General features: G+C 55.9%; 1 protein-coding gene across 1 annotated transcript; it reads left to right on the top strand.

Moving 5' to 3' along the window:
* The first annotated feature begins 112 nt into the window (after positions 1-112).
* Positions 113-25,944, top strand: ITGB2 (integrin subunit beta 2). The gene is made up of 16 exons (XM_008145653.3): positions 113-242; positions 12,292-12,352; positions 12,620-12,708; positions 13,216-13,396; positions 13,647-13,817; positions 14,527-14,768; positions 15,762-15,917; positions 17,738-17,833; positions 18,969-19,058; positions 19,934-20,074; positions 21,595-21,782; positions 21,900-22,144; positions 22,294-22,513; positions 22,887-23,116; positions 24,766-24,932; positions 25,153-25,944. Exons 2-16 carry the CDS (start codon positions 12,295-12,297, stop codon positions 25,213-25,215), a joined length of 2,337 nt encoding a protein of 778 aa, XP_008143875.2. The 5' UTR covers positions 113-242; positions 12,292-12,294; the 3' UTR covers positions 25,216-25,944.
* The last annotated feature ends 1,873 nt before the right edge of the window (positions 25,945-27,817 follow it).

Below are 27,817 nucleotides of genomic sequence, written 5' to 3'. Positions count from 1 at the left end.
CTTGGGAGCCCGTGTAGAGCAGAGGGGCTGGGTTTCAGGGGCCCCATGTGGTGCAATCACCCACATGTAACTACTTCCTCCCTATTGCTGCTTTAGAAGAGGAAGCCTTGTGCCTTCAACATCCAAGTCTTGGCTGGCCAGTGTCCTCCCAGACGCGCCACAAAACCAGCCTGGTAAAGAGCGGGCAGAAGCCCCTGCCAGCCCACCGGACGCCCTGCCACCTCTCCAGGACCTCAAGCAGGGTGAGTGCACAGGGCTTATGCGTCCAGGCCGGTCTTTCTAAGGCTGGTCTTTCTGTGGCTCTTCCCTGGAGAGTGGCCATGGCCTTTCCCAAGGGAAGCAGCTCCAGGTGGTCCCGCCCTGGAGGGGACCTGGCAGCCTTGCTCCCTGTTGCTGCCCTGGGATCGTCCACCCCAGGCCTCCTGTCACTGAGATCCAGGGAGGGGGTGCTGTGCCCGCCGCAGGCAGAGCTATGCGGACGATGGGAACGTCTGTGACTGAAGAGGACGGGACCCAGCATGGCGAGAGGACCGGCACAGACCCCAGTCCTCGGCATCTGGGTCTAGGGTCTTCCAACAGCCACAGATACTTGCTGAGCCCCAAAATGAGGGCCGGGAGGCTGGCAGAGCCAGAAGGAGGTGGGGGGCAGGGAAGACCCCTTCCCCCCGGCTGGTGGGTGCAGCCCTAGGCAAGGCTGGGCTGTGTGGGAGGGGAGTGGGGCCTCACCAGCTGTGCCTTCCTCTTCCTGCCTGAGTCAGTCCCCCTCCTCTCCTCGCGCCTCCACGCTGCCCGGGCTGGTCTGTGCCCAGCAGAGTCTGTGTGTGTGCCTGAGTGTGAGTGTGTATGTTTGTGTGTGTGTGTGTATGAGGGGGAATGTGAATTTGTGGTGTGTGTATGAGTGAGGGTAGGTACATGTGAAGGAGTGTGTTAGTGTGAGTGGTGTGTGTGTGTCTAAATGTGGATGTATGAGGGTATTGGGGGATGTGGGAGCGTGTATTATGAGTGTATATGTATGTGTAAATACGTGTGAGGTGTGTTTGTGTACGTGGCACATTTTCTTGGTGATGGGTCTGTCACTTCTCTTGGATTCTCGAAGTTTCACAAGCTCGGGCCTGAGGATGTGAAAGTGCTGGGTGACAGTGAGTTTTAGGGAGACAGGCATTAGGTGTGTGATGCGTAAACCAGTCTCCTGGAGGCCTTTCCCAAGGTCTCCTGGCAGTGGGGGTATTGGAGCCTGGGGTCCACTGAGACCCTCCACACAATGCTAGCCTCCTCAGTCCCCCCTCCCCATCCCCCTGGCATCCAATCCCTATTCTCTTTCTCTGACCGTGAACGTGTGTGTGTGTGTGTGTGTGTGTGTGTGTGTGTGTGTGTGTGTATGTGTGCGCGCGTTGAGACCCCTACTGCTGTCCCCAGCTCACCTCCCTGCACCTGAGCTCTCCTCCTTTGAGGGTCCCTGGGCCCACAGGGTGGAGGAGGAGGGGCCGCCATGATGGGGAGGGGAGAGCAAGCTCTCCTCTGGCCCAGGGTCTTTGCATGCAATGAGGAAGCCAGATCCTGAGGAGCTTCAGGAAGGGATGAGTGCCCCAGCCGCTCTGTAACACAGGGGCCCCCACCCCACCCAGTGTCCGCCCTTCGGGATCCAGGACAGTGTCCCCAGAGCTGAGGGAGTCCCTTTACCGCAGGGTCCTGGCATGGCGATGGCCGAGCCACACCGCTGTGCCGCATCCTGAGCAGAGCCACAGGCCTTCCTCTGTGGATGGCTGATCCCAGGTGACCTGGGACGAGTGACCAAGGGCTGGGCCGGCCAGGCCACGTGGGGTTTCTGTGAGGTTAAGTTCCAGGTCTGGGACATGTCAGTGGGGTGTCACTGCAGCTCAGGCAGGGCCAGTGAGCGAGTTGAAGAGCAATTGGCCGAGGTGCCTGTGCACAAGCGTGGGCAGAGGGCACTCAGGGCCGCCTCAGAGCTTTGCCCGAAGGAGAAAATCGAGGCACTTCCCAAGGGGCCAGCTGGGCAGCCAGACACCTCTCCGCTGGCCTGGGTCTCTCCATTGAATCTGGGTGGGCTTCCCTGCCGTCTTAACTGTCAGCTTGCCCCTGCACCGTAGGCCTGGGACAAGGGGCAGTTATGACCTGGAGATGTTGTGGGGGAAGAAGAGGCAGCCCAGTGCCTGGCTGAAGTTCTGCAGAAGAGGCAGCCGCTGTCCAGGGGATGGGAGGAGCCCGTTCGCACGCAGGGAGAGTGTGACATGAGCAGGCCGCTTGGCCTCCCATCTGTGAAATGGGAGGGCTGGGCTGGGCCGGCCTGTAGTTTAAACTCCAACTGACTCTATGAGCAAACGTCGCTTCTGAGCAGGTGTGGGGGACACGTGGACAAGAGGTTCCTGTGTCCTGAGGGGTCTGGCAGGTTCAGCTCAGGCCCAGGCCGAGCTCCACAACGGACAGGGTTGCGAACAGGTACTTGACCATGGATGGGGCAGCACCAAGCCCGTGGTGATGTCATGTGACGCGGGCCCCGCCAGCTCTGCGGAACACGTCTGAAGGGCTCACCTTTCTGCTCACCTGTCACTTTGTGAGTGTCCCACAGTCCCACCTGAGGCAGTGTCATGGGCAGCTGGCTCCATTTTGCAGATAAGGACACTGCCTGCAAGGCGCTGATAACACTTATGTTCACCCAGAGGATGGGGAGCTGGCCATGCTGAGAACCCTCACTTCAGGGGCCTCTCTGCCCATCGCTGGGCAATCTTTTGGTGATGTCTGGGTGGCATCCACCAGGCAGACCCGGTCAGGGGCTCACTGTCTGTTTTCCTTTGCTCAAACTGGACTGAAAATGAAAACGTTGAATTTGTCGTCATCTCACCCCGGACCCTGCATGTGACCGTGGGGCTGGGATCCTGTTCAAGAGCATCTGCCTAAACGCTCTCAACACACCAAAGGGAAGCAAGCATCTGGGCGGGGGCGGGGCCCTGGGTCTCAGTGGGCCCTGTGATCTGGAGACCCCACTCGCTTGTACAACACAGGCCGCCTGTCACCTGCACTGGCTGCGAGGGCTGGGCCTCCTCCCTACACGTGGGCTTCCCACAAAGCTGGGCTTGCAGGATTCTGCATTCAGCTATGGCAGCTGGACCAGCTGGACCAGAAAGAGCCCCCCAGCACCTTTTCTCAGGACAGGGAGGGCTGTGGGTGGAGCAGGAGTCCTTGACAGGGTTGGTGGTTTCCATTCGCTTCTATTATTGGCTGGTGGACGTCTTGGTGGCATGGTGCAGGGAGGAGAGGCCTGGCAGACACAGCCAGGTCCCGGAGCTGCCCGGTCTGTGACCTGTTTTGGCCCCAGGCTCCCTCCTCTGAAAGCTGAAGGTGTCTAGGCCACTCACCCTCCCAGCAGCCAGGTAGCAAGGCCCAGGGGAGTTAGGGAGCCGGCAGACCCCAGCTTCCCAGTTCTGAGAAGGCTGTCACGTGGGGTCACCTCAGCTCTGGGGGAGCTGTGATGCCACAGCCCACAGCTCTGATTAGGGGGGAAGGGAAAGGGGCTCAGAAGTGCCCTCATAGCCTCCGGAACCTGCGGAGCAGGAAACCATGGCGCAGCTGGCTTACCTCAGCTCCGAGGCTGTTAAAAACGCCTCTAGCAGGTTTTTCTAAAACTGGACACATATCTTGGGATCTGTAGCAGTCAGGGTTCTCTAGAGGAACAGCACCAATAGGACGAACGTGTGTGTGTGTGTGTGTGTGTGTGTGTGTGTGTGTGTGTGTGTGTGCGCGTGCGCAGAGAGAGATTTATTTTCAGGAACGGGCTCAATGCTGTGGAGAGACCTCGCAAGTCAAAACTCGACAGGGCAGGCCAGAAACCTAAGGAACAGTTGATGGTGCAACTCAAGTTGGAAAGCCTTCTGCAGGCAAAATTCCCTCTTGCTCCAGAGACCTCGAGGTCCTCGGTTCTCTTTAACAAGGGAGGAAACTGAGGCTGAGAGGGCTGAGAGGGCCTGTCCACAGTCTCTCAGCTGCTGAGTGTAAGTTTGAGAGTGTCAACCCTGGGGTCAGGCTGACGTGGCTTTGTAGCTTGGGGAAGGGACTGGCCCTCTTGAAGCTACTGTGTGGAATGGGGAGCAGGCACAGTTTACACCCTGGTAGATGCAGCCCAGGGTGCAATGCTCCCAGGTGATCTTCTCTCCGGAAGCTTCCAGTGCAGTGGAGTCATACTGCGGTGGCCGAGTATAGCCAGCAGGGTGGCGCTGTGGGCAATGCCCAGTCTTGTTCCTGTGAGATCCACACTCCTGACTGGCTATCTGGGCAAGAACCACTGCCCACTGGCAGAAGCTCCCCCTGCAGACTGGCCGTGTCTGCTGTGACCCCCATCCCTGCATGCCAGGCCTCCCACAGCCACCGCCCTGCACCCAGGAGGTGTCAGAGAGCGAGTCACAGCCTCTTTCCCTTTGGCAGGAGATGTGGGGTTGGGGCGTGATTCGGGCCTTTGGGATGCTCAGATCCAGCCAGTCTGAGATGCAGTGGCCTCTGTGCCCATGTAGTCTGACTCCACTGCACTGGAAGCTTCCGGAGAGAGTGTCACCTGGGAGCATTGCACCCTGGGCTGCAGCGAGAAGTAGTCTTGTTATCGATGGAAGTGGAGTTCTTGGGGTGCTGCGAGGAAAAGAGTTTCCTGAGGCCCCCACGAGAGGATGGAGTTTTGCGGCAAGCTTTATTGATGACGTAAAATTAAGGGGGTTCCCCTCCAAGGTCCCATCTCTGTTTGTCGCACTATGGAAATTTTATCTTCAGCAGGGCCAGAGTTAAGGCCACAGCCCAGAGTTCCTGTTCCATATGAAAACACAGTCCAATCCAGCATCCGGCTGGCTCAGCTTGGGTTCCCAGCTGCAATCCATTGCATGTGGGGCCCCCATGGCCAGGGGCCTTGGAGTTACGGCCACATGGCTATGAAAAAGAAACAGGCGAGCACACTGGTGAGTGTGGATTAGGGAGCAAGCAAGAGAGAGGGAACTCTCTGGGGATTTTAACTTTCCAAGATTTCATGCACTTCTGATGGGGCTCACCCCCTAGCCACTCCATTGTTCCCCAGGCTAGACTGGCAGGCAAGTACTCCCCCTGCTCCACCTTGGCTTCTACTGTGCAGGTGCCCATCTCCCCTTTCCCCCCTAAAATCCAGTGCCGGGTCGGGGAAGGCAGGGGCGTTAACCTCTTGGAGGAACAGTGCTGTGTGAGGCTGTCGCTTCCTGGTGACGCTGCCCAGGTGACCATGCCCTCAGTGTCTCACTTCCCTTTACTTTCTTTCCTTCGTTGATGCTACCTAGATAATTACGAGGATAACAGTCTCAAGGGTTTTCTGGTGGCTGAGGAGCTAAGGCAGGGTCTAAGGCCAGCCTCAGTGACATCGAGACCTCACCGAGCCAGCGATCCTGCCTGGGAGGAGCCGTGGGGGCAGCGGGCTATTCTGGTGCCTCTGCGAGCATTGGGCCACCTGGGAGAACCCCATTGGGCCACCTGGGAGAACAGAACCCCATTGGGCCACCTGGGAGAACCCCGAGCTGGGGCCCGGCTTCTCTCCCAGTGCCTCTGGGGCTGGGGGCACTCGCAGTCAGCCCACGGGAGCAGCATTTCAGACAGAATGGATGCGGCTGTGCTTCGGCTTTTGGAGTGCGGAGGTTCTCGAGTGCGATGGAAATTCGGTGGGAGTGTGGGGATGGGGTGTTCTGAGGTCTCAGCAGGGGTCAGAATTCCAGAATCTGGGAGGCAGTGTTGGAGAAGAGACCAGCAAGCATTTGTTCAGAGAATGAGTGAGTGAGCGAGTGAATGAATGAACCATGTACGAGCCTGTGTTCCAGCAGGGAGGCCCTGACGTCAGCGTCTCAGTTCTTCCCACCACCAGGGAGTAACCGTCCTCAGAAGTGCTGGCAGTAGGAACAGAAACTTCAGGACAATTTCCTCCGCCACCATAGTTTGGATTTTCTTAGATGAATGAATATTTTTTAAACCGTTATAAACGTTGACCGTAGAAAGTTTGGAAAATGTGAGCAGACACAATGAAGAAAATGGAAAATACTTATAATTGCGCCCCCCAGAGACAGAAACCTGGACAGTTCCTGCGAACTTACTTTTGCTGGTTTCCCACAGTCAGTTCTTACCATGAAAACCGAGTTATTCACACGTTCTAATTGCTGCACAGGTTCCGCTGGGTGAGTGTCAGAAATGTTGAACACATTTGCCATTTGATAGCGAGACAAGAAATCTCATTACCTGACCACTAAGCAGGGTGACTTTCAACCAGTTACTGACCAGCTGCATTTCCTTGAGGAACTATGGGGTATTGGCCCTCTTGTCATTAATTTCTAAGACCTCCTTGGAGAGGAAGATTACCACTCATTGTGTTGTTGTTAATTCTTACCCGAGGATATTATTTCTATTGCTTTTTAGAGAGAGTGGAAAAGAGGGAGGAAGAGAGAGAGAGAAAAAAAATATATCGATGTGAGAGAGACACATTGACCAGTTGCCACTCACCTGTACCCCGACTGGGCAGGGATGAACCTGCAACCCAGGTACATGCCCTTGACCGGGAATCAAACACGAGACCCTTAGGTGCACAGGCTGACACTCTAACCACTGAGCAACACCAGACAGGACACCATTTACTTTTTTTTCTTCTCATCTGAGGATATGTGTTTTATTTATTTATTTATTTATTTATTTATTTATTTGAGAGAGAGAGAGAGAGAGAGAGAGAGAGAGAGAGAGAAATGAGAAAGAAACATTGATCGGTTACCTTCCTCATGTATCCTAATCAGGGGTTGAACCCACAACCTAGGTATGTGCCTTGACCAGGAATGAAACCCACAACCTTTTGGTGTACAGGATGACACTCCAACCAATGGAGCCACCAGGTCAGGGCACCATTCACCTTTTGCATTAGATAGTAATTAAATATTTTCATCCATTCAAATTTTTAATGTACCAATTTGTTGTTTCAGAGTCATCTATCTTCTTGCCCTTTTTTCCCTTAAGTTTTAAGCTTAGGCGTCCTTACTGTAAGATACGCATTCATTTATTTCTTCTATCACTTTATTTCCTGAAACGGAATTAACATGCCTGTGTTGAGAGGGGCCCTGAGCGGGCGTGTTCTTGACAGTCGCCTGGCTCTGGGTGTGTGGTGCTCGCTGAGCAGCCTGCCTAGGGGCTGGTGTGCTCCTGCTCAGCGCCTGCGGAGGCTCCCTCTTCACCCTGCGGGGCCACACACCTTAACCAGCATCACCCAGACTCCATTCTCAAAGCTTCTTCGTGCGTTTATCGCCCAGCAAACCACACTCTCCAGTGGCCTGCCTCTCCCTTCCAAGTTCCTCGGCTGTTGCCATACATGTTCCCCTCCAGGTGACCCCTTTTGTTGCTTTTCCCCAGGAAGTGGGTTCCAATGTGACTATCAATTTTTGCCTTTGTGTTTGTTTTCTGATTCACCCATTTCCATCCTTATCTGTGTGTTTCCTGCCTCCGTTCCATAGCTCTGTTGCTCTTTCTCTCACTTCTGGGTCCTCTGGCCCTGGAAGTGAACGTTCCTTCCTTCATGTTCACAATTAGGGCGTCGAGGGCATCGGCTTCACGTCCCCAAGGGGCACAGAGGGCATCGCCGCCCTGCACAGAGGATGTTTGCGTCACCTCCTTGTCTACAGTATCTGTAAATATGTTTGATTTCCTCCTTAAGACAGCGATTTTCAGCCAGTGCACTGCAGCACACTTGCAAGAAAAACCTTGCAATACCTGACTATTTAGTCAGGGGCTCTGACCTCATTCCCTTAGATTGTCAAATTCAAATGACAACAGCCAACACAACAATAACCACCTGGTGTGAATGAGTCAAAATATACCTTTTTTTTCTGTCGGATCAGCAAATATATATATGTATTGGTGAGCCACAGAATGTCAGTAATTAGTTTATGTGCACCATGAGATAAAAAAATAAATAAAAGGTGAGAAATTGCTGACTTAAGAGATAGTCAGCAGCATTTTAAAATTTCTAATTAATGTGTGTTAGGGAGGGGGGTCTTGTTTTATTCCATTAGGTTAGAAACTGTGTTCCTTCAAATTCCTGCTCTCGTATATCCCCAATGGTGAAATTAATAGCTGTGACAATGTCCTTGCAACTTGGACGATGTCTCTGTGAGACTGGAGTTTAGGAGGACTGCAGGCTGCGTCTGCCTCCATCCTGTTCCCTTTTTGCTCCTGGATCAGTCTGGACCTCTGCAATCCAGGGTGGTGTGTCCCTGTCCCTGCTGGAGGAGAGCCCTGTCCACGCTCTCTTATGTTTATACTAGAGGCCTGGTGCACGAAATCTGTGCACTGGGGGGGGGGGGGCGGGAGGTCCCTCAGCCCGGCCTGCGCCCTCTCACAGTCTGGGATCCCTCAGGGGATGTCTGACTGCCTGCTTAGGCCCACTCCCCATGGTCAGACATCCTTAGCGCTGCTGCGGAGGCAGGAGAGGCTCCCACCACCGCTGCTGCGCTCGCCAGCTGTGATCCCGTCTCAGGGCTTCTGGCTGAGTGGCACTCCCCCTGGTGGTCAGTGAGCATCATAGCAACCGGTCGTTCCACTGTTCGGTTAATTTGCATATTAGCCTTTTATTATATAGGATAAAGCAGATAAAACAGATCCCATGCTGACACTCTGTCTTTGATTTTAAAAGGCGGAGGCCTCTTTAAAATCCATTGCAACATTTGCTTTTTTCCTCCATAAAACAGCCCTGACTCATTCACCTGGGCAAAGAGGGACCCCTGCCTTCTCTTCCTTCTCACTCTCCTCCCCAGAGCGTCATCTCTGCTCATGGCTCCCTGTCACTTGGTTTGTGGTCTCTTGTCAGCCAGCACTCAGGAGAGCTTATTCTCTGACCCCAACAGTCAAGGGCAAGCTCCCATGGCAAGTGCTGACGGTCAGTGTGGCTGTGGCAGCTCGAGTGGCCTCATCTGAGGGTTCGTACTTTGGCAAAGCCTTCATCTTTGACGGGAAGTCTGAACCAACACCAACTTCTCATCCTGACTCAAACGCGGTGCTTCCCCCTGCTACTTGCCCAAAATTGTATTTCTCTTGTAATGTTCCCTTTTTCATCTGTCATTTACCAAATATGGATATTTTTTCATGTGAGTGTGTGATTTGGAAGGAGTGTGTGTTCCTTCTGATGCTCCTTCTGCATCTCAGAACCTGACTGGCGCTTTGTTTGTGGTGAGGGGGGACCCCCTGTAGCTATGTTCATGGGGTGTGAAGGGGAGGGCTCTGGGCCCTGGCTCTGGGGAAGCTGGCTGGTACAGAGGACCTGGGGACACCACCTCCTACAGTTTTCCATGATTGTGCCATCTCTCCCATGGTCCTCACGGGCCGGTGGGGCCTGGGGTTTCTCAAAACGCCTAACTTAGGGTTTTGCACCTTGAGTCTTGGTGAGGGGTGCTTCCTGGATCCAGGGAGATTGCGGCCTGGCTGGTGGGAGGGCACTCAGGCCTCTGTCAGAAGAAGGGTGGCAAGGGGCTGCCCGTCAGAGGACCACCTCTGGCATGAGCTGTGCAGGCCTAGGCCCAGGTGGCCTGGCTGGAACCTGCACCCTCTCTCCTTGGCTCAGCTGGGGCCTCCCACTCGCCTGCTCATTCTCCCGCCAGCTGTCCTTGCGCGTCCAGGGCCCTTGGGTGCAAGGTGCCCAGGCCGCTCTACACATGATCACTATCCAAGCCTGTCCTCTCCAGTCACACAGAGGAAACTGAGGCAGAGTGAGCTGCTGAGGCAGGCCTGCCACCCAGGCTTGGGCACTGCGCCGTGCTGAGGCAGCCTCAGAACAGCGCCCAGAGGAGGGCTTGGTCTCTGCGTGTCCACAGCCCGGATTCAGGCAAGGCCTTGGCCTCTGAGGTCTGGTTCTGGCTGCCATGCACAGCCCGTGTGGGTCTGCGCCCCGAGGTCCCGTGAGGAGAGTCCTGCCTGGCCCAGCTTGCCCACCGCTGAGAGGAGGGCTGACTCCTGGACTCCACAATCCGCCTCCTTCCCTCCGTCTGCCCTCTGAGCTCCCAGAGCCACCATGTGCCGGATGTCCTGCCCCCACTCGCCTGTGGGTTGGGGTGGGGCATCCGCAGTGGCCGTCCCTGTGCTGCAGGGAATTAGAAGTAACACTGGGGAGAAGGCAGCCCCCCTAGCCACCCCTGCCTGGCTTCCTGTGGTCAAGGTCAGGACCTTGTGGCCTGTGGGCCCTGCCCTAACCAAGGTGCACGCCCCTCTCTGTGGGAGGAAGTGCACTGAGCATAATCGTGCCCAGGTCCTGCTGCTGCTCGGGCCTCAGTTTCCCTGTGTAAGGACCCGGGGAGTATACAAGCTGGTTGTGGTGAATATTTGGGGGTTCGGGTCTGTGGCCACAGGAGGGAGGGCAGAGCTGCATTTGCAGGTCCTGCCCCAGACCTAGGGGGATCCGTTCACCTCACCAGACCACATCATGGATGGGACACTTGGGGAGGGGACTCACGGTCCTCTGCTTGGAGCTGCCTCAGCCTCAGAAGTGGGGTGCTATCCTGGGGTCGACTGGACCTTGCACCCTGGGGCAGTGCACATCAGCTGAGTGTTCAGTGGGCACAATCAGGCACCAGTCCAGCCGCCAAACTTTGGGGTGCCCAGATGGAGAGCCTGAGCCCCATGGCCCATGATTGGGAGTTTACAAATGGGGGACCCAGAGTGAACCGAAACCGCTTCTCAGGCTGGCCGCTGCTGGGGCCCAGGAAGCCAGAGCAGCATGAGTTCTGCTTTCAACCCGTTCTGGAAGAATCAAGGGTTCTGCTTTGACATTTCTGGGTCCTGAGTATAATCTTGGTGGGGAGCCTCCAAAAAGACAGGAACTTGGGGCAGGGTGGGAGAGGAGTGGGGAGGGCAGGATCCACCCACAGGGTGCACCCCGAGACCTACGGCAGGGACCACACGCTCCCAGGGCCCTACAGGCCACGGCAGGAGCCACGCAGGCCCCAGAACAGGCAGGTGGGCTCTGGGTTGGGCCTCTGCCAGCCTGGGTAGACCCACACCGACTGGGGGCTCTGAGGCCTCCCTGGAGGCCCACCACCATGGCAGGGTGCTGGCGGCAGGGCACCCCAGGAACCTCAGAGGCCCGCCCCGCCCCGGGGAGAGCATCTGGCATTTGCATTACCTTCAGGGTGGGCTGTGTTGATGTTTGCTTCTGATAAAGAATGGCTCCTTCCTGCCTGCCACCCCGGCTTCTCAGCACCTTCTCCGCTTCCTTGGTGTCAGATAAAAGGTCACAGTCAGCTGCAGGGTTCTCAGACCTGGAGGCCACCCAGCCAGGAAGCCCAGCCTCCCCTCCCTGGTGTTCTGAAGGGTCAGTGTTACTTTGTGCCCAGCCTGGGTCTGCAGCCCCCGCGACGTCCCCTTTCTGGGCCCTGCCCGGTGGGCGGTGGGTGAGAAGGCCCTGCCTCTGCCTCCGAGAACCAGAACAGAACTAGAACACTAGGCCTCCGACCCCGCAGCCACATCGCCTCTGGGAGCATCAGCAGTGACCACTGCATGAGCCACTTTCCTCGATGCCCTGTCCGCGCCTTCCCCCTGGCACTGGGTTTGTAACGACAGCAGGTGTACATCAAGGAAAGCAAAATAACGGCCAGCTACCGCTAGTGCCTTGGACAGGCAGGTGGCGGCTCTGCACAGCCCTCCCTCGCTCCTCAGTGCAGGAGCGCCCAGGTGCAGAGCGCCTTCTCCGCTGCCACCGCCTGCCCGAGGCTGGGCCTCCCGAGCCTCTGCTCCGAGCTCGGTGCTCAGGGAGCACTCAGGGAGAACAAAGGGCCCATGGCCCTGACCCAGGGTGTGTGGCATCAAGTGTGTGTGTGGTAGGTATGCATTTGTTTGTGATGTGTGTGGTGTGTGCAAACGTGTATGCATGTGTGTGGTGTGTGGCTCCTATGTGTGTTCTCTGCGTGAACATGCACATGATTGTGTGATGGGTGTGAGGGTTTGTACGTGCTTGTGTGCACCTGTGTGCACTTGTGTGGTGTGGCTGTGTGGCTGTGGGTGTGCAAGTGCAAGTGGACCCATGTGTGCTACTGGCATGAGGCCCGCCCTCTGCTCATCCTTGGAGGCCCGGCAGGTCAGGGGTATGATAGCTGCCTTGCAGGGCAGTCACGAAGACTGGCCTGTGCTGGCCTCATCCAGATGCCAAACGCCTCCAGCAGCAGGGACAGGGCCTCCTGGCTCTGCATCTCCAGGCTCGTGTGGGAGGGCTCCGTGGGCGGTCAGCCCCAGACTCTGTCACTGAGACCCGTCCCTCCACAGGAAATGCTGCGTCAGCACTCCCTGCTGCTCACCCTGTGGGCTCTGCTCTCCCTCGGGTCTGGTGAGTTCTGTGGGACATTCCTAGTCAGGAATGATGGGTCCTGCCCACCAACCCTCCAGGAGGCCCCTCCCTGGACCCTGGCAGACACACGCCCCTGGTGGGTCCCATCCTTCCTGGTCCTTCTGCTATCCCTCCTTCTCCTTCCACACCCTGCTGGCGGGCCTGGTCATTTGTTCACCCCATCCATGATAGCAGCCCCTTGTGCCAACCGGCCTTCGCACGGGGTCAGCAGCCCTGCTCACAGAGCCGGTCTCATCTCGCCCCCAGTCCTCTCCCAGGAGTGCACCAAATACAAGGTCAACACCTGCCGGGACTGCATCGAGTCGGGGCCCGGCTGCGCCTGGTGCCAGAAGCTGGTAAGAGCTTCCTTCCTGGCCAGTCCTCCCACCTCCCGGGCTGGACCCCTTTTCTCTGTCTCTGAAACTGCGGGCACCCAGGACCATCCCCAGGCCCTTACCTCGTGGGTCAGGAGCAGAGCACGTCTCAGGGTTGCTGACTCACAGAGAGACAGACAGACAGGCCCGACCCCTGTCCTAGGGCAGCTTGGAGGCTGACCAGAGAGTGAGGCTGTGCTAGGTCAGGAGAGGCCCCGTGTGGGCTGCTGCTGGAGGCAGTGGCAGACTGACTGCCCCACACTCTGATGTGGTCTGGGAGCCTCACGGAGAAGCTATCGGAGATGGGCGTCTCCCTGGGGACTGTCCCGCTCCCCACCTCATCCCCGTATCATAGGGATGCTTCTCTTGCGTGCCAGAGCAGATGAGGAGGGTCAGCCTCTTCCAGTGACCCTGCAGGTCAGCCTCACACAACTCCCATAGCGTGGGTCCCCCCATATTTCTCCTCCTTCTTCGTGACTCCCCTCCCAGAACTTCTCCAGGCCAGGGGAGCCCGACTCCGTTCGCTGTGACACGAGGACACAGCTGCTATCTAAGGGCTGTGCGGCCGATGACATCATGAACCCCAGAAGCCTCGCTGAGACCAAGGAGAACCAGCAGGGGGGCCAGAAGCAGCTGTTCCCACAGAAAGTGACGCTCCACCTGAGACCGGGTAGGCTTGGTTCTGACTGGGGTTCTGTGGCTGGGGACACGGGTGTCTTTCAGCCCTGCGTTCCGTGTTCTTTGTAAAAAGGAGAAAAAAAATCACCTGGAAAACACCCTTCTATTCCCCTCTCAGAAGGCCAGGTACTCCTGGCAGAGTAAAGGTTCTGATAAGTCCCGCAGCCAGCAACCCGAGGAACCATTTAAACCAGCTTTGCCCAAACCGACTTGCCCCTCCCTCTCTCCCATCTCCACGGCAGGTCAGGAGGCTGTGTTCAATGTGACCTTCCGGCGCGCCAAGGGCTACCCCATCGACTTGTACTACCTGATGGACCTGTCCTACTCCATGCTTGATGACCTCATCAATGTCAAGAAGCTGGGGGGTGACCTCCTCCGGGCCCTCAACGAAATCACCGAGTCTGGCCGCATTGGTGAGGTCAACCCCCTGAGTCCTGCCTGGCATCTCAGCTGGCCCTGCTGCCCACACACCTCCTCCCACCCATTCCTGAGGGACAGGGTGCTGGGGGCTTCATGCAGTGTCCCTATGTGCACCCTCACCAAGGCCATAGCAGGGGCCGGCTCTCCTGATACTCCCCCTCCCTCCCTCCCTCCCTCACTTCTCCCTCCGTCTCCTTTGTTTGTTCTTCAGTATGTTTGAAAGACAATAGTCCTACAGTGCTAGTTATTAAAAAATTAAAGATCACAAATGTATATAGACTGCAGAGCAATCACAGCGTTAATGAAATAACCACACGCACACGCACAGCCCTGACCTCCGGGCCAAGGGGCCTCCGCTCTTGACAAGCAGGGACTCATTTACAAAGTGCATGTGTGTGAGGGAAATGGAACATCCCACCCTCATCTCTGCCTCCGTCCGGGCGGTTGTCTCCATCTGTGGGGACACACACACACACACACACACACACACACACATACCTAATTACACATGTGCACACACTTGGACACACACACCCCATGGGCGATCTTACCTTCTCCCCCACTCTGTACCAACTAGGGAAACCGAGGCTCTTCCACCTTCATGTCCCCCCCCTTCACCCCCCCCCCCGCAGGCTTGTGGCCCTGCCCTCCCACCACCTGGTGCCACCTCTGCCGCCCACACTTACCCTTCCTGTCCCTCAGGCTTCGGGTCCTTTGTGGACAAGACAGTGCTCCCCTTTGTCAACACGCACCCCGAGAAGCTCCGGAACCCGTGCCCCAACAAGGAGAAGGAGTGCCAGCCCCCGTTTGCCTTCAAGCACGTGCTGAAGCTCACGGACAACTCCAACCAGTTCCAGACAGAGGTCGGGAAGCAGCTCATCTCTGGGAACCTGGACGCCCCTGAGGGCGGGCTGGACGCCATGATGCAGGTCGCAGCCTGCCTGGTAAGGCCCTGTCCCTGCCCCGGCCCTGGATCTCCCCGATGGGGACCTCAGTCCCGCAGCCACAGGTGCCACCTTCACCTTGAACACCCTTAGGGCACCCTCCAGTCACCCAGAAATGTCACTATTAGTTTGTGGCGTGGGGAACATCTTCTCAAGACTAAATATAAGCAAAGGATCTTGTAAGGCCACCGAGCAGTCAGATCTTGGCGGTTCCTGGAGCAGAATCACCCCCAACCTCATTGCCCCTCGGGAAATAAGGGGCGTCCTCTGAGGTTCTACCATGTCGTGTGGCTTAGGCGACCATGTCTGGCCTGTCCCTCCCCCAGTGGCCTCCCCTGCCCATGGCTGCCCGCTCGCCTGCAGAGTCCTGCCTCGTCAGCCCACTCACTGGATTTATGATGTAATACATACAATACCATCGGCCCCGTGTTTTTAACCACTCAGTCCCGACCCTTTGCAAACTGGCTTCCAGTCCTCCAGCTTCTCTGCGGATTGTCTCTGCGTCGCAGGCGCACACTTCGTTTGCGTGTGATGTCACAGTGATGACACGCGTGCTGCGCATGTGCCTGACTCATCTCCCGTTTCAGGTCCCCTTGAGTTCTTTGCTCTTGGTGCCTGCAGTGTTTTTACGTTGTGATACACATTTCTACGAGTATTTTCTTTCCTTCTTGGGGAATAGTTCCTTCGGGTTTAGGCTCAGGTCTGCTCCGATGGGGCCTCTGAAGACTACATGTTTTCATATAAGCAGGCTTTGCAGCTCCCCTCCGTGTCCCGCACATTCCCTGGGCATTTGGGAACTTGTCATTGTAAAGACGTGCCTCCAGCCCCAGGCACTGGAGCCTGGACCCGAGTTGAGAAGCTGGTCCCGGCCTGGGTCCTGTCTCTGGGTCATCTCCCCGGGGGTGGGAGAGGGGCACAGCACTTAGTCAACTGTCCTCTGTGAGGGCCCCACGGAGGAAACCGAGGCAGGTAACCCCGCCTTCTCCTTCTCAGGAGGAAATCGGCTGGCGCAATGTCACGCGGCTGCTGGTGTTCGCCACGGACGATGGCTTCCACTTTGCAGGCGATGGGAAGCTGGGAGCCATCCTGACCCCCAACGATGGCCACTGCCACCTGGAGGACAGCATGTACAAAAGAAGCAACGAGTTTGTGAGTGCCCCCCTCCCCAGGGTCCTCGCTGGGAGGGGACTTAGCACAAGGGACTGCAGAGGAAACACTGGGCCGAAAGGGGAAGTCCGGGGGGGGGGGGGGGGTGTAGTTCTGTCCAGGGAGACCGGAGACCAAGGTCACTCCAGGCCAGCTGAGGGAGCACATCTGGAGGGTCAGAGGGGTGAGGAAGTGGGGTGCAGCAGGGGGGCCTGAGCCACCACCTTTCACCTGGCCTGCTGTGAACGATGCTCTGCACCCTGAAATCTTAAACTCTGGGTGCTGCGAAGCAATCAGGCGATCTCCACCCAGAGCCTATAGACTGCAGGGGAGGGTGCTGGTGGGTAGAGTTCAGGGGTCCACAACTTGGACAGGAAAGAGATACCACCTGAGGTTCTGGTGAAGCTCTGCCTGAAGCTGAGACTGCCCCTCCTGTATGAAAATAAGGTGACCCGTGCTGGGGGTGGCTGTGAGGCTTTGCCCGTGAGAGAAGTCAGAGGAATTCCCAGCACCGCACAAGCACAGAGACTCCAAAATCATGTTCCCTCTCGTCAGGGAGTGGTGACTGGCCGTGAGGTTTCTTCTTTAGGGCCCTGATCCAAAGCACGCCACATCTTTAACATTTTCTCCTCAACGGATGGTTGTCGGTGCCAGTTCCATGCCAACGGGAATCACCACATGCAATCAGCTCAATTATGATAAAGCATGACTGTGCGGTTGCCCGGGGGGCCCCTCAGCCCTGGGGTTGCAGCTTGGCCCCCCTCGGGCTAGACGGCGCTGCTCTGCTCCAGTCCAAAGTGGTCCAGCCTGCTGAGTGGCTCCGCTCTGCTCAGGTGTTAACAGCTCAACACAGGGAAACACAGCCTTTGGTGGAAAGGGAAAATGCCTCCCCAACCAGGCTAGAGGGGAGCTGACTTATATAGAGAGAAGTCCCTGCCCCTGATCACTGATTGGTTCCTTCTCAGGCAAATGAGCATTCCAAATCCTCACTGTTTGATTGGTCCAACAAGCACTATCCCGACTGGTCAGAATGGAGCCACTCTGATTGGTCAGGGAAGATGCTGATGGGGATCTAACTGTGTAGCGCCAATTGGACCTGGAAAGTCTCAGCCCAACTAGTTGAAATACAATTCCAGGAGCTTCTTTATAAGAACTGCCTCCGACGGCAGTGCAAGCAGGTGGGAGCCTGGAGGAGGGCGTCAGTGGGGGAAAAAGAGGATCATCTGTAATATTTTCAACAATAAAGATGAATTAAAGCCCTAACCGGTTTGGCTCAGTGGATAGAGCGTCGGCCTGCTGACTCAAGGGTCCCAGGTTCGATTCCGGTCAAGGGCATGTACCTTGGTTGCGGGCACATCCCCAGTAGGGAGCCTGCAAGAGGCAGCTGAATTGATGTTTCTCTCTCATCGATGTTTCTAACTCTCTATCCTCTTCTTTCCTCTCTGTAAAAATCAATAAAATATATTTAAAAAAAAAAAAAAGATGAATTAAAAAAAAAAAAAAAAAGAGGCAGGCAGTTTAGTGCAGGCTTCTCCCTGAAGGGTGTCATGCACGAGAGGCCCCTGTTCAGTAATGGCTTCTAGGTTCTGTTTTTAAATTTGAGCCCCGTTACACGAAGACCGTTGTGCTCAGTGTCAGCACTCCTGACTGTGTTTTAATGGAACTGGTCTCCCTCTTCATCCTACCACTGCATGCATTTGTCAGTATCATTCGGAAGGGCTCAGCCTCGGGCCCCGCACAGTCACCTCTGCTGCGTGGTGTGGGTGGTTGGTCCGGGCAGCTTGCCTGGCCTTGGGCTCTCTGACTGGGCGTCTCCTCTTCAGGACTACCCGTCGGTGGGCCAGCTGGCACATAAACTGGCTGAAAACAACATCCAGCCCATCTTTGCTGTAACCAAGAAAATGGTGAAAACCTATGAAGTAAGTGGCCTTGAGGTCTTGAGCAACAGGGCAGGACACAGCCATTTCAGCGTTACCACAGGCTGAGTTCTGCTTCTGCGTGCCGGGCGTCTGGGGCAGGCGGCCACGCGGGGCCCCGGGTTTAGGAGCATGGACACGGGTGTAGGGAGTCCGAGGCCTCTTTCTGCCACGTGATATTTCTGTGTGGATGAAAGAGGACGGTTTCCCTTGGAATTTAGCCTATTTGTGGCGAACATCTTGGCATTGGTTCTGACATTTTCATTTTGCTTCAACATAGCAAGTGTTGTGGATTAGTGCCGCTTTCTCAAACCACAGCAGAGACCCACAGCTGGGGTGGGGTGGAGGGGGGAGGGAGTGGGTGGTGGAGGCTGGAGGGGGTTGGTGGCCAGGCTGTAACAGCCCTCGTGAGCTCCATGGAGGTGACTGCACTCCACTCTGGGGAGTCACAGCAGGCCTTTGAGGCAGGAAATTGACCCAACCATCAATTCTGTAAGAGAAAGTGTTGGAGTAATCATCCATGAGTGATGGTGAGACCCTTGAACCAGGCTAAGGTGAGTATGGGGGAGGAAGTGGCCAAAGGTTCCCGCGAGGCTGGCCTCAGGTCTGTCTGCATTAGAGGCCACATCTGACCCTGGCCTGCTAGAGTAGATGTTCACATTGTCTCTAACACGATCATTATTAAAATTGAATTACATCAACTCATTGAAATGCTCCAACTTATCCCTCCCCCCTGCTTTGGCATATCTCCTATAACCTACGCCCTGATTGTTTGCGCCGTTCATATCTGCGTGGTGGGAACACTGTCTAACCGTGCCAAGCCACATCTCTCCACAGCTCTATGTTCAGTGATATCAGTAGTGTGAAATCCACCCAGGTGGAGTATTTACACCAAGGAAATTGGCAAACGCTACAACTCAGGGTTTTTCCCCCTGAGAACCCGATGTTAACAATTTACCAGCACACCACTGACCATGCACTGTCTTAAAGACTATAAGAAATGGGGTGGAGGGGGTGATAGTTTGAATCATCTTACAGGCAAGAAGGAACCCTCTGGGGTGTTACCAACCAGTAGATGCTGAGGTTTCCATGGCCCCAGAGTTTCACCTGTGACCCAGCTGGTCTTCTTGCCTTGTAGAAGCTCACCGAGATTATCCCCAAATCGGCGGTTGGGGAGCTGTCAGAAGACTCCAGCAACGTGGTCCAGCTCATTAAGGACGCCTACAATGTGAGTCCCTGGGTGCTTTGCTGGGGGCCACGCCCTGCAGGTCAATAAAAGGGTAGTCTGGACAGGAGTGCATTATGCAACACCCTTGGGCCTTGTGAACAAACTGACCCTGGGCTTCCCACAGGGCAGCTGTGTCCTATCGTGTTGATGGCGTGGTATGTGCTACATCTGACCCTCACCAGTGCCTTCTCTGAAACATGGACCCCAGGTTCATGGCCAAAGGTCCTGATGGCTTCACCGAGCCAAGTTCACTGGGAGCACCCGATAAACACTGAAGCCATTGACTGTAGTTAGAGCCCCACTGAGGAGGTTCTGATGGCTCCTTGTATGCTCTTGGAGCCCTGTACCCCCAAAATGAGCCCTCCTGAACCCCAGCCGCTGCCTGTGGATGTTCCTATCTCTTCTGAAATGATGCTCATTCACCATCTTTCTACCCCCCCCCACCCACCCCCCGGCACTCTTTCTCTATTTCTCTCTGGTCTCTCCCTCTTTTTTTTTTTTGTCTCTCTGACTGTCTTTCTATCTCATTCTCTCTGTCTCTGTCTCCCATGCACCTAAATAGTTTTCCACTCCTACCTGAGCCAGGCACTGGGGATTCAGTGGTGAGTGGGAAGGCCAAGCTCCCGTTCTCATGGGGTTGTCATCAGTCTCCATGTTGGTCCTCTCCCTGGCCTCTCGTGAGGGCAGGGCCGTGGTGTTGGTAACCCTAACACTTGCTGCACGGACACAGGACCAAGCACCTACCCAGCTCTCAGTGTGCCTGTGGGCAAAGGGAGAGGGATGCGAAATGGGAAGGTGTGCAAAAACCATCGCCTGGAAAGGCCTGGGGGTAGCAGAATGATCCTTCTTAATCAGCAGCCACTCTTTGCCCACAGAAACTCTCCTCCAGAGTCTTTCTGGATCATAACACCCTCCCCGACACCCTGAAAGTCACCTACGACTCCTTCTGCAGCAACGGAGTTTCGCAAGTGAACCAGCCTAAAGGGGACTGTGATGGTGTCCAGATCAACGTTCCGGTGAGATTCCATCCCAACATTCCCCCAGTGACAGCTAGAAGGAAGTAAAGGGAAGGACGTAAGAACAAGTCAGGGGCAGGAGCCCCAGGTCCACCAGAGGTTCAGTTCCCTTCCTTTAAAATCCCCTCAGAGGCGAAATGGTGTAAGTTTATATCTTATCTGTTAAAAGGGAGCAGGTGGTGCACTTAGCACCACCCTTGGCAGGAGCATCCTAGTTATCAGCACCGAAGACTTCCCTAGTGCAGCCGTAATGACCGCGAGGTCTGCAGCGCCCCCTGGGAGCAGACGCTGGAACAGCGTGTCCCCTCAGAGCTAAGGGCATTCCTTTCACATACTACATACGCTTCTGGGTTGGTTTTCCTGACTTACGGCTTTGTTTGTTTGCTGAAAACATTAAAGCATGGGCCAAGCAGATGAATAGAAATAAGCACTGACTTATTTCCCTAGTATTTTAAATTTATTATGACCATAACAATTAAATTTTTCTTTCCCTGGCTGTGAACTAATATTTAGCGAAATAGTTGCTTTTATTACATTTTATAACATAACATTTAGGATTTCTTCAAACATGTTACTTACTAAATGTTACATGTGAATTTTTGCCAAAAATATCTCCTTCTTTCCCTACGTGATTCACACGGGAATTTATTCAATCCTGTGGTTGGCTGCTTGCTTCTTATACACACATTTTTCCTGACATTTCTGCTTGTTGTTATTGTACCGTTTGAAAATTCATTAAAATTGATTTGGGGGTGCCTTTGCTCTCTTTTAAAAATATATTTTTATCGATTTCAGAGAGGAATGGAGAGGGAGAGAAAGATAGAAACACCAATGATGAGAGAGAGTCATTGATTGGCTGCCTCCTGCATGCATCGATCGAGCCCACAACTGGGGCATGTGCCCGACCGTGAATCGAATCGTGACCTTCGGGTTCATGGTTGATAATGAACCACTGAACCACGGCTGGGCAGGGCGTGCCTTGCTCGCCACAAGCCGGGGCTCCCTGAAGCTCAGTGCTGGTGACCACGTCAAGTGTGCGTGTGGCTGGTGGGTACTGTGCTCCGTCCCAACTCTGTCCTCTCAGGCATGATCTTGACCCTTTATTCAAGGTCAGAACACAATTCTGCGCTCAGAACTTAGGACCTCCGGTGGGATTCAGGCACCTTAGCAGGCTGGACTTAGGGACAAAGTATATGTTCTTTGCAAAGTCACTTTAAAATCCTTTAGAACACTTGTGCCATAGAAAGTATCCTAAGAACCATCCCCCAGCCCAAGTCCCAGCCAGAAACGGTGGGTCGGTGGGTCGGTGGGTCAGGGAGCCCCATTCGCCTGCTACCGCCATGTTCCAGTATCTCACCATTTTCTCATCTCCAGTCCCAGGTTCCAGAGAAACCCCGAGCGTTCTGTGTCTCCCCCTTCCCCGACCTCCATCGACTCCCTCTCGGGACCCCGAGGCCTGCATCCTTCATGCCCGGACGCAGGGTCCTGACCTCTCCTGAGCCCTGTTGTTCCCCACACAGGTCACCTTCCAGGTGAAGGTCACGGCCACAGAGTGTGTCCAGGCGCAGTCCTTTGTCATTCGGGCGCTGGGCTTCACGGACACGGTGACCGTGAGCATACTTCCCCAGTGCGAGTGCCAGTGCAGGGACCGGAACCAGGACCGCAGCATCTGTGGTGGCAAGGGCTCCGTGGAGTGTGGCATCTGCAAGTGAGCAACTCCCCCCCCATCCCTTCACCTCCCCGCTCCCACCTTCTGGGGCAGGAACCACGCACAGCAGCAGAGGCCCTGGGGGAGGAGCCCTGAGCGGTGTCCCTCCCGTTCCAGGTGCGATGCTGGCTACATGGGGAAGAACTGTGAGTGCCAGACTCAGGGCCGGAGCAGCCAGGATCTGGAAGGAAGCTGCCGGAAAGACAACAGCTCCATCATTTGCTCGGGGCTGGGGGACTGCATCTGCGGGCAGTGCGTGTGCCACACGAGCGACGTGCCCAACAAGAAGATCTTCGGGCAGTTCTGCGAGTGTGACAACGTCAACTGCGAGCGCTACAATGGCAAAATCTGCGGGGGCCCCGGTGAGTGCTCAGTGGTGCTGCTGGGGACCGAGGGACAGACAGACCCCCCAGGCGCAGGTCCTGGGTTTGGGCCCTGGTGCGTGGAAGGCCAGGTGGGCGGGGCTGGCGCCGGGCGGGGGTGACGCTGCGGTGGCCCCGCTGTCTCCCAGATCGTGGGGAATGCCGCTGCGGCAAGTGCCTCTGCAAAGCGGACTTCGAGGGCTCGGCCTGCCAGTGCCACAAGTCCACAGAAGGCTGCCGAGACGCAAAGGGGTCCGTCTGCAGTGGCCGCGGCCAGTGCCTCTGCAACGTGTGCCAGTGCGACAAGGACTACCAGCTGCCCTTCTGCGAGGAGTGCCTGGGCTGCGATTCGCCCTGCAGCAAGAACGTGTGAGTGCTCCCTCCACTGGGCCGGCGCGCCCGTGCCAGCTCCCAGCAGAAACCCACCGCCCGGCTGAGGCCCCAGGGGGAGGTGGGGCCTTCCGCACCTGCGGCTGTCCTTCCGCTCCGGGTCGCTGCCCATCCTGGACCCCATCTGTCAGGCTTCCAGGTCCCAGGGGCTCTGCCCACCTCCCTCCCCAGAGCACCACCTCATCCCCCGGCCACACAGGCACCAGTGTCAGCCCCACAGCACCCAGGCCCAGCCCCACTGCCACCCTGGTGCCCAGACTCTGGCACTTTCTCATGCGTCACACCCTGGCACATGCTCTCACACCATCTCCCTCCCGGTTGCACGCGTGCTCACGCAGTGGCTCTTCCACAGCTCCTGTGCCGAGTGCCTGAAATTCGACAAGGGCCCCCTCATGAAGAACTGCAGTGTGGCATGTCAGGGCCTGGAACTGCAGAGCGTGCCCCATGAGCCGGGTTGGTCCAAGAACCCCAGGCTGACCCGGAAGTGCAAGGAGCGGGACTCAGAGGGCTGCTGGCTGACCTACACCCTGTGGCAGCTGGAGGGGAGAGGCAAATATCACATCCACGTGGACGACATGCGAGGTGAGGCCCTGTCAGGTGGGACATGGGGGCCGGAACTCTGGCTGCTGCGCAGGGCCCTCTCCTTGTGGGAAGGCAGACTGGCGGGGTCAGGAGGGGGTCCCGGACTGTGGTCCGCCTGTCCCAGACCCTCTCCCCGTCTCTGACCTCACCTCCTGGTGCATGACGGGCAGTGGATGGACTGTGCCCTTGGCTCAAGGGGACAGGACACCACTGGAGGGAATTCATGACCCAAGCTGGTGGTCACCCACGGACACTGACCCAGTCCTGGAGCCCTGTCCAGGGACAGCCATGTGGCCTGTGGTGGATAATTTGCATGCTCAGAGCTCAGGCCTGGAGTGGGGGTCTAGGGGCCCTGAGCGACCAGGGGCCGCATTTCCCAAGCGCTGCTCACTGTCCACTTACTCAGCTCGGGGTCAGTACCAGGCCCCAAAATGGTGAAGGACGTGGAAACACCAATCCTGTCATCACGGGTTTCATGTGCAATGGGTTTGGACCCCCTCAACCAACACCTCAGAACACAAGCACCACGATGCGGGGGGGGGGAAGGGAGCCTCCGGCTGGGGACCCAAGGTGCAAAGGCCATGTCAGAGGTTAACAGGTCTCTCCGAGGAGGACACATTGCAGCTCAGAGCAGAGGATGAGAGCATCCAGACATGGGGGACAGAGGGTGTGCCGTCAGAGGCCTGTCATTCGAGGGCCCTGTGAGTCCTGGGAGGCCTTCGGGTCTCTTTTCAAACATAGTAGGGAGCCCTTAGCAGAATTTCAGGAGAGTGAGGGACACATCTGAACTGTGTTTTCAAAAACCAGATGCAGACCCGTTGGGGAGGAGAGGCGGGGCGAGTGAACATAGGACTTCGAGGGGCCAGGTGGACACAGACCTGGGTGGGCTGCTTGAAGTCCAGTTGCTAAATTTGAAGATGGATGGGGTGGGGTGGGCTGGGTCCTGGAGTATTGAGAACAGAGGAGGGACCTGCCCATAGATGGCACATGGGGACCTAACCAGGAGAAATGAGGGGCAGGGGCAGGATCCACAGGCCATGATGACAGGTGGTGGGTTAGGTTAATTTCCAGGAGGTACATGGAGTAACAATGACAGAGCATATGTGGGTGCTGGGACTTACGGTAAGCAGAGTCCCATGGGATGGTTTAAGGGCTTTAGACAAGCAGCATGGGGAGCCCACAAACTCTCAGCACCCCCACCCTGTTCCCTCTCAAAGAGACTGAGGGGGCACAGAGCTGGGTTGCCCGGCCGCTCATATGACTGCACATGGACCAGCAGTGCACCGTGGCCCTTGCTGGACTGAGACCTGCTCTCAGCTCCCTTCCCGACCCTGAGCCCTCGTGTGGCCTAGAGAGCACAGCCTGCTCACAACCCGTGTCCCATCCGTGTTCTGCCCTGGTTGGCTGGTAACCTGGGCCCTCTTTCTTTGTAAACAAGAGTCCTCACAGTTGCATTTGGAACTGCATGGCCTGGCCTTGACCCCAGCCTTGCCCTGACCCAGAGTGGGTCAGGTTGTTCGCTCAACTCCCGGTGGCTGCAGGCTCTGTCCACCTGAGCACTGTGCGGTGACCTGGGGAGGGGCACGCACGAGCCTGGTAGCTGGGGAGGGCCTGACCCTCGGTGTGCATGTGCTTCCTCCTCACCTTAGATTGTCCACAAGGTCCCAATGTAGGCGCCATCGTGGGTGGCACCCTGGCAGGAGTCGTGCTGATTGGCGTCCTCCTGCTGGTCATCTGGAAAGCTCTGACCCACCTGACTGACCTCAGGGAGTACAAGCGCTTTGAGAAGGAGAAGCTCAAGTCTCAGTGGAACAACGTGAGTGGCCATCCCCGGGGGCCCGAGGCAGCTGGTCCCGCGTGGAGGGTCTCACCCTCCGGTCCCTATGTAACCCCCACACGTGGCTACCGCCTGTCCCCCATCCTCAGAGCTGCTGAGTGCAAGCCCTGCCAATGGGGCTAGAACCTGCAGGAAGGTCACCCCGATCTAAGCTCCTCCCTTCCCTGCGCTCACAAGTCTCATTTGCTTTTCTCACCAGGATAACCCCCTTTTCAAGAGTGCCACCACGACAGTCATGAACCCCAAGTTTGCTGAGAGTTAGGGGCACTGGTGAAGATAAGGTCGTCTGAGCCGACCAGATGGAATCACCCCCAGACCACGTCTCCTCCATCAGGCCGACCGTGACCCTGCTCCATGGACGTGGCTTGCAACGCCTGACAATTTCATCTATTAACTAGAAATCCACTATTATTTTCTGCCCTCAAAATGACAGATACGCCCTGGCCGGTTTTCCTTAGTTGTGAGAGCGTTGGCCCATGCACCCAAGAGTCATGGGTTCGGTTTCCGATCACGGGCACATACCTTGCTTGCAGGTTTCCCAGCCCCAGTAGGGGCCCATGCAGGAGGCAACCAATTGATGTCTCTCTCATACATCAATGTTTCCCTCTCTCTCTTTCTCTCTCTGTCCCCCTCCTCCCCCCTCCCCTTCCACTCTCCCTGGAAATCATTGGAAAAAATATCCTCAGGTGAGGATTTAAAAAAAAAAAACAGACAGATATGACAGGGTGATTATATGGACTCCTCAGGAGACGCAGTTCCCCCCTTCTGACTGGTACGACCTTCTGATAGAGACTTGGAAAAGGGATTGCTGGAGTCTTATGAGGTTCGATCCATGTTTTCCCGTGTAAAAATGAGGATGGTGGTCTGATGAAAGGTGGTAAAAACATATTTATATCTGCACTTACCAGGGTATAAAACCACACCCATTGATCCCACTGTTCCCCCATCATGTGTATAGAAAATATGAATAAACTTTCCTAGAGCCTCTCCATGGGAGCCTGCTCTGCAGGCTATGTCCTCCCTCCCCCACCCCACTCTCAACACGTTTAAAGGGTTCATGTCAACTTCAATCCCTGGCCCAGGGCTCAGCATTCTTGTCTCCTTCCTCACCTGTTGGCCATGCGTGCAAGGCCTCTCTTGGTCCCAGTCCCTGCCCCACATGTAAGCAGATTTCAGAAGACATGGGGCAGCCCCACCAAATAGGGTCCCTGTAGAGACTGAACAGGGGGGAGCAAGCCCAGAAATAAGCATCCCTTACCTCCTCTCCAGATCTTACCTGCTCTTGGGGGGAAAGGGTATGGGAAGCAAGTGAGTTTAAAGTGAGTGGTTTTTCCCTAACCATCGCCTAGGGGTACCTGGAAGTCATGGCTGACCAGTGCCATTTGGCCAAGTGAACCAGCCAAGCCTGTGTACTTACCGTCATGGCCTTATCCCAGAGTGAGAACCAGACATGGGGGCACCTGCCAGTTGGCACCGTGTCAGCAGGGTCTGGGTGTAGCCAGTGAGAGCCCATCAGGGTGGGGAATCCAGGGGTCCCGGGAAAGGGCCCGGGTCTCCAGGACTTTAACACCCTCTGCACCCACCTTAGCGTTTCGTGTCGCTCGTCTCCATGCTGCACAGACAGGAGAGATGATGGGTGTGGACACAGGGTTGTGAATTGTGAGTCCACATCCTCATACATAAACATACTTTCAGATAATGTTAGTCCTTACTTTCTTCTCTGGAAACATATAGTTCTTTATTGCAATCCCAGCATAACTCTTGATTTTAAAGCATCCATTTGTTCATAAAGCACTAATGGAGCATGGCTACGTGCCTGTCACCGTGAAGGAAACATGGACAAACATGGATACATTCCTGCCCTCATGGAGGTGCACGTAACACACAGCCAGTACAAAGTTACAAATGACATGTGCTGGGAAGGAAAGCACGTGACAGACTTAGAGCATGATCGAAGGAAACAGAGGATCCATGACGGCAGCAGAGTAAGTGGAAGTTACACTCACCTCCTCCCAGGACCAAACTGGAATTACACCTAAAGTATAGAACACTCAACCTCAATAAGAAGCTGAGGACCAGCGGAGCAAAAGTCTTATAACCAAGGATTTACAGGAGAAGCCCCTTGGCAACTGGTAGGAAGGGCAGAGACATAAAAAGAGCTGGCCCCCTACCCACATGCAGCAGCTGAGAATCTGGAGGGTCATCTCAGCTGTAAAGGTCGCCCCTAAGGAGCTTGGTGTGTCAACCCCACACCTGGACCCCCAGCCCAGAACACCAGATCCAGGAAGAGGCGCTCACATACATCTGGCTGTGTAAATAGTGGGAATTCTGTCTGCCAGGGGGAGACAGAGAGTCTGCTAGAGACCCAATGACTACTCACCTTACCATGACTTAGAGATTGGTAATCAATTCATCCTGTGAGGTTACTTCCCATTATTGATTTAATACAGAGCCCCTTTTTCTTTCATGGGAGTGTGGTGGGGGGTGTGACTGCAGAGGGGATGGAGGTGTGTGGGTGAATGGTGAGGGATCAGGGTGCCTAGGGCAGGGCTCTGGAGGATTTGGGGGGGGGGGGGGGCGGGGGGGAGAGGGTTCAGTGATGAATGGCCCGCTAGCGAGGACAGCAGAGGGTTGGGGGGTGTCTTTCTTCCAGGCGGGATTCTGGCCAAGTATTTGCTCTGAGTGGCCCTCAGAATCAAGCTAGGAGAGGCTGTGGCACAGTCAGTCCCTGGGGACACATTCAGGACTTCTTCACCTTTTCAGGGTCAAGGCTGCGGCACACCCCCTACTCTTCCAAATACCACTCACAGGCGAATTAAAAGACAGTGGCCCTAGCCCGCCCAGTGTGGTTCAGTGGTTGAGCA

Source organism: Eptesicus fuscus, chromosome 3 (genome assembly GCF_027574615.1).
Source record: "Eptesicus fuscus isolate TK198812 chromosome 3, DD_ASM_mEF_20220401, whole genome shotgun sequence".
Classification (NCBI taxonomy): Eukaryota; Metazoa; Chordata; class Mammalia; order Chiroptera; family Vespertilionidae; genus Eptesicus; species Eptesicus fuscus.
Note: the sequence above shows the minus strand (reverse complement) of the source record. Positions and strands in the feature narration are given on the sequence as shown.

Bases quoted from the DNA above. Each gene is read 5' to 3' on its own strand.
- ITGB2 (XM_008145653.3), top strand. From the start codon at position 12,295: ATGCTGCGTCAGCACTCCCTGCTGCTCACCCTGTGGGCTCTGCTCTCC. The intron at 12,709-13,215 runs GTAAGAGCTTCC...CTCCCCTCCCAG, and splicing joins GCGCCTGGTGCCAGAAGCTG to AACTTCTCCAGGCCAGGGGA. The intron at 23,117-24,765 runs GTGAGGCCCTGT...TCCTCACCTTAG, and splicing joins CCACGTGGACGACATGCGAG to ATTGTCCACAAGGTCCCAAT.